Source organism: Hyposmocoma kahamanoa, unplaced genomic scaffold, assembly GCF_003589595.1.
Source record: "Hyposmocoma kahamanoa isolate Upper Pololo Valley unplaced genomic scaffold, ASM358959v1 81715, whole genome shotgun sequence".
NCBI classification, from domain to species: Eukaryota; Metazoa; Arthropoda; class Insecta; order Lepidoptera; family Cosmopterigidae; genus Hyposmocoma; species Hyposmocoma kahamanoa.
The window spans coordinates 6,339-12,726 of record NW_020654111.1 but is presented as its reverse complement, the minus strand read 5'-3'; the positions used below and the strand labels follow the sequence as shown (position 1 = coordinate 12,726).

General features: G+C 37.6%; 1 protein-coding gene across 1 annotated transcript; it reads right to left on the bottom strand.

Moving 5' to 3' along the window:
• Positions 1 to 261: 261 nt before the first annotated feature.
• On the bottom strand, positions 262 to 4,162 carry LOC113234216 (the record flags this gene model as incomplete). Its single annotated transcript, XM_026469511.1, has 1 exon — positions 262 to 4,162. A coding segment is annotated over exon 1 (3,901 nt), but the record flags the coding sequence as incomplete, so codon positions are not given.
• Between the last annotated feature and the right edge of the window lie 2,226 nt (positions 4,163 to 6,388).

Genomic DNA, 6,388 nt, shown 5'->3' with positions numbered 1-6,388 from the left:
TAATGTGTTTTGTCGTATTCTTTAATTCTTCGCAAGTCAGTTGCTTCGATGTTTTTTGACGTCGTAAAAATCTCAAGCAGTAAGAAACAACTTTTACTAATTTTGAAAAACTGGAAAATCTCTCCCACACTTCGTTATTATTTTTTATTTCAACAGATGTTTGATGACAGTGTTTTATTTCTTCATGTGGCTCTGGTATTACTTTAGTGGTGGTAAAATTGTTTATATGAAGCCATTTCGGTCCGTTCCACCATAACTCACATGTTTGTAACTTTTTGGGCTCTATACCTCTCGATATGATGTCTGCTGGGTTATCTGCAGACGCAACGTGATTCCAAGTAGCCTGTGGTAGCGTTCGTTGTATCTCGGATACTCTATTTGCAACAAATGTTTGCCATTTGTCTGCTTCGCCTCTTATCCATCCGAGTGTGATCATGGAGTCTGTCCAACAATTGATTGTTGTTTGTTCGCAATCGAGCGCTGTTTTTACTTTCCTAATTAAGTTCGTTAATAAAACAGCTGCACATAATTCGAGCCGAGGCAAGGTCGTTTTATGCTTCTTAGGAGCTACTTTTGTTTTAGCTTGCAATAAAGTCACGTGATAAGAGCCATTCACCTTTATACGGCAGTACACGACTGCACCGTATGCTTTTTCTGATGCGTCACTGAACCCGTGTAATTCGACCTCTGTTTCGGTATAATAAATCCACCTTGGTATTTTAATGTTTTCAATGCATTTTAATTGATTTTGAATCTCAAGCCATTTTTTGTTTATTTCTTCTGGTACTGTGTCATTCCAGCCTATCCCACTGATCCAGAGTTCTTGTATCAACAATTTCAATGTAATAATGACAGGTTGGAGCCAGCCATGGGGGTCAAACAATTTTGCTATTTCAGATAAAATAAATCTTTTTGTTGGGTTCTCTTTGATCGTTACGTTTATTTTAAATTGAAAATTATCTTCATGTGGTGACCAAATTACTCCTAGTGACTTTCTGGTTTCATCTAAGGGTAGTTTGATCATTTTATCGTCTGTGTATTCGTCAGGAATGTCTTCTAACAATTCGGTGCTATTTGACGACCATTTTCTCAAGTTAAATCCTCCGGCACGCAGCATCTCTAGTAGTTGTTTTTGTAACAATTTTGTTTTCTCGAGGTCATTGTTTCCTGATAGGATGTCATCAACGTAGAAGTCTTCTAGTGTCGCTCTACTGGCGTCGGGGTAGTTTTGTCGTTCGTCTTTTGCCAGTTGTTGTAGAGTCTTTGTGGCTAGATACGGGGCGGCAGTAGTTCCATATGTAACTGTTGTCAATTCGTATTCTTCTATGGGTTGTCTTGGGGTCCATCTCCATAATATTCTCTGGTAGGAGAGGTCATCTTTGTGTATTTTTATGAAACGGTACATTTTTTCAATGTCCGCCATAAATGCAAACTTATGTTTTCGCCACCGTAATAATATTGTCGCTAAATCCTGCTGTAAACGAGGACCCTTATGCATATTGTCGTTAAGGCTTATATTTGTGCTCGACTTACTACTTGCATCGAATACACAACGAAGTTTTGTTGTTATCGCGTCTTCTCGTATTACCGGTTGATGCGGAATGTAATATTTTCCTTCATAGTAACTTGATTTTACTACTTTTGTCATATGACCCATTTCTAAGTATTCATTCATAAATTCGTTGTATTTTTGTCGTAGGTCATGGTTTTTGTCTAGTTTCTTTTCTAATTGTATGAGTCTGGCGGCGGCTTTTTGACGCGTATTGCCGTACTCTATCGAAGGGTCTTTCAATGGTAGTCTGACTGTATAAGTTCCGTCGGAATTTCTTTGGGTCGTGTCTGTATAATATTTTTCACAAATTTGGTCTTCTTCTTTTAATTGGTATTCGCTTGTCACTTCTTCAAGTTCCCAAAATTTTGTAAGTTGTTGTGTTTCTTCGGTGCGTGTCATGAGACTTATAATTTTCATTCCATTCAAATTTTCTGTACAGCAAAATCCAGACAATATCCACCCTAATTCTGTATTTTGGGCGATAATGCCGTTTTCTAATTTTTCAAACCCTTGTAATAATATTTTGCTATATTCTTCGGCACCTAAAAGTATGTCAATTGGGCCGCGTTTGTAATATGTTGGGTCAGCAATCATTTTGTTTTCCATAATTAAGTTATTTATTTGTTGTAGATTATGCTTCGGCAGTGCACCGGTTAGCTTCGGTAATACGATCAGCGATGTCGATAATTTATAAGTACTGGGAAATCTCGGCTTTAGTGTGACATCAATCATATGTCTGGAAGTCTTAGGTTTTTCGTCTGCAATACCTTTTATTTCTGCTTCTATCTTTTGTCTGGGGTACCCTAGTAGTTGCGCTACTTCCTCTGTACATAAGGAAGCCTCAGAACCTTGGTCGCATAAAACTCGTAACAAATGTAAAGTGCCGTCGATTGCTGTTATCTGTACTAAGGCTGTGGCTAGAAGTATTGTTTTTTGTGTTCCATGCGTTTTCGTAGTCGTATTTGAAGTAAATTTTTGCACTGGATTTTGTTTTAGTTGTGGCTTAGGTACATATGATTTAGATGAGCTTGACTTCGAATAATTTTTTATGTTTTCGTTTGCACTAGTTTGTCCCTGCGGTTTTGCAAGTAAATATTCGTTAAAATTACGATGCAACAGTGTGGAATGCGCCTTATTACATATATCGCATTTCTTATACTTTAGACTGACGCATTCTTTCTTCGTGTCGTGCATTAGACATAAATAACACATTTGTTTTTCTTGCACTTTTTTAATGCGGTCATTTACTTGAAGGTCTTTAAACGCCTGGCAGTGGTGAATATTATGTTCGTTATGACAATACCAGCATTGCCCTTTTTTGTCTTGCCAGTATGATTTTTCTTGGCTTTTTACTGATGGTGGGACGTATGTGGTATTTACTGTAGTTGAAGCTTTGCTTGACTCTAAACTTTTGAATCGTTTTTCTAAAAAGTGCATCATTTTTCCGAAATCTTGTAATTTGTTTGTCTCTTCTAGTTGATCTTCATATTTCATGTTAGTATCTTGGTCCCACTTGCGACTTACTAAACGGGTTAAAATCGGACTCCATGAGGATATATCAATTTTCTGGTTTTTTAGTGCCTCTAAGCTCTCATTGATACAGTCGTGCATATTACGCAACATTTTTGCATTTGGAAGCTGAATTTTTGGTAAATCTAATAACTTGTCAATAAATTTTTGTGCTATAAGTCTCTCGTCTTTGTATCGTTTTTCCAGCAATGTTAGCGCCGCCTTGTAATTGACCTCATTTACTGTCAAATGCTTGATTAGCTTTTCTGCGTCGCCGCGCACGTGAGTTTTTAGGTATTGCATTTTTTCTGTTGTCGAAATGGTACAGTCGTCGTCAATAATTTTCTTGAATAAATCGTAAAATGAGTTCCATGATTCATAACTTCCCGTGAAAATTGGTATGGTAATTCTTGGTAACTTTGTCGATTGAGTCTTGTTATTATGTGTGTCTTGGTCGTAAATTTTTTCTCGTAGTTTGTCTAATGTAGCGTCTAATTCTTCCTGAATTGTCGTAAAGCAATCGTCTACAAAATATTCGTCGTCGAGTGTACTTTGTTCTATAAGTAATTGAATATGACTTTCTTCAATTTCTTGAAATTGTTTTTCAAGAGTCTTTGTCAGTGATTGTAAGTGCCACGCTGGTTTGTTGTCAGCGATGGCCGTCATTGCTGTCCATATCTTCTTCCTAATTTGCTTTAGTCTGTATTTTTGTACGAATATTTTCGGTGAAATTGTCTTGTCGTTGTCTTCTTGGTCATTGGTTTGATCAAAGTTTATGTCTGCGATGTCTATTAAATGTTGCAGTTTGTCTTCACATTTAGTCAAATGGTCTATGGCCGCCTCGTAGTTTGCCTTAATGTGAGTGTCGAAATAGTTTAACGTCTTGTATTTATGTGTCGATATAATTTCTTGGTCTTCTAATAGTCTGTGGTTTTGTAGTGCTCTTTGATAAACGCTGTCTAAATATATTTTTCTGTCTTCAATATATTTTTGTGTCTTTCTTGTCGATGAATCCTTTTTGATGTTATCCCAAATCCTTCTTATTTCATTGTAATCATTTTCTTGACTTTTGATGAGTTCGTTGATTTTTGTAATGTCCATTGTCTTCTTTTTTATTTTTTCTGTCTTGCTGTCCTACGTACCCTACCCTACTCCTATTCAAACTACAAGTCAGTACTTAGTGTTCCTGCGCCTGTAATACGGTATTGGAAGGCCAGCGACCTATCCGCTATCGTACGAGTGCTTTCCAACAGTTACACTAAGTACTTAGTCTTTTTAGATTACAACGTACTGGTGCTTTGTAGTGTACACCAACACGCAGCTCTCTAAAATAGTCTGTCAGTCACTGTCAATTCCCTAGGAGGGTTCGCGTAGTTCAAATGCTCGAAGGACCAAAATGTACAGTCAACTACCTAGCTGTAGCTAGCTGGCTATACATGAGTGGTCAGGGAAAGCTGTACTATCACTAACAACCCTAGTTGCCTACCTAACAGCCTAGCCCTAACCATACGCTACGGAATATATACTTATATAAATAGTAGGGGAAGCCTGTCACCGTGCGACCTAAGGCAACAGACGGAAAGGGGGAAGGATAAGGGTGCTTTAGGAAATGGTTTTCTCACTGCCAGTCTCACAGACTCACAAGACTGATCAGATAAGCTAACGGCTAAAGGTGTCTTGGCCGCAGTGAGAGGATGCTGTAGTCAGGAGTGCTCCGTTGTCAATAAGACAGCGTTGATGTCTGAATTCAAAGAGGGTTTTATTTACAAAACTTAAGCTATTTATACAAAACGGTATTTATGTGTGTGTGACTATAAACAATATTATTTTTAAATGTATACATAAAGTTAACTACTCTACTCAGCAGCCTAGTTCAGAACGGTCATTGCACTGCTGAGTAGTCTATTGTCATCACTTAGCAAATGTCCGGTCAGGTTGTCTGTTTACGTCGCGTGCACGTGAACATTTTGGCGCCTCTCACGAAAAGGCTTTCAGTTCGTAAAGTTGAGGTGCAGGTGACTTCTTCCTCACAGCTGGCCGTGCGTAGATATGTAGCTGTGTCTTTGGCTGAATTGGAGTTGCAGGCCTGCTGGAGGGTTGCTGCTCGGTGCTGTCGTCGGCAGGCTGGCTGCTACCATGGCTCGTAGTCTTTGTGCTATCTGTGGACCACAACAGTATATTAATAAGGCAAAAAGGGAAAATATTATTAAGGAAGTAAAACTAGCTACGTATGTTTGGGTACTTATGCTTTGCCAAACAGTATTGTCTAGGGTTGTTTGTAATGTACTTTCTTTATTTACTAAATTATTAAAAATATCTTTAGAGCTATCTAAAACCTGTTCCTTAGAAAAGTCATTAGTCATTAATAAAGATCTGTTATAGTCTAATTTAAACTGACTAGTCCTACTATAAGAAGCTAAAACATTAGTTGAAATAATTCTTTTCGCAGCTAATGTGGTAGTCATTGTTTTTATTATGCAGTTTTCTGAAATTTGTATTATTCCAACATCGTGGATGGAGACTTCTTCTCTTTGCCCGTCACACACAATGGACACAGTTTTTGATTTCTTTGTCAAATATAACCAAGTATTTGTCATTTGAACTCGTTTCCATACTACGTCACTTGCCAAATTGTAACTTTTTGTCGGGCAGTCTGTATTGTTTTCATTTTTAGTTATAAGTCTAACAATGCAATTTTTATTCAATTGCATGTTTTTCACCGCCACAGGGAAACAGATGAAGTTGTTGTATCTGTGCAAACAACTTTTGAATTCTTCATGAGTAAGTCCAAAGTAGCGTTCATTATTGTAGTCTATTCCTATAAAAGGCTGAGAAGGGTCTATGCTTTGGAATGTTCCATCTGGATGTTTCACTGGTACGGGCGTCACGTGTAACAATGTGTATTTTGCTTTCTCTGCTATCGGGAAGTAAGATAGTACTCTGATATGTGTCTCATTTTCTGCTAATTTGGTGTCAATCAGCTGCGTCTGTATGATGTGGAGATTGGAGGGTAATTTGCTATTTGCGTCTTCTATTATATCAGCTATGTCTTTTGGAGATATTACACTATATACAGTAGCTTTTGCTAGATATATCTCCATCAGTCCTGAGTAGTAGTCCATAATTTCTTTAATGTAATTATAAGCTAATTGGTATGACTGCATTACTTGAATTTGTATGCGATCCGCGTTGATTGACTTATACCATCTATTGTTATCATTAATGTAACTTATAGCTTGATTTAGCTTTGTTCGAAATCTTTCTAGCTTTCCTTGTATTCTCTGTTCTGTCTGGTTCACTGCTGATATGGTGGAAATCATGAATTTG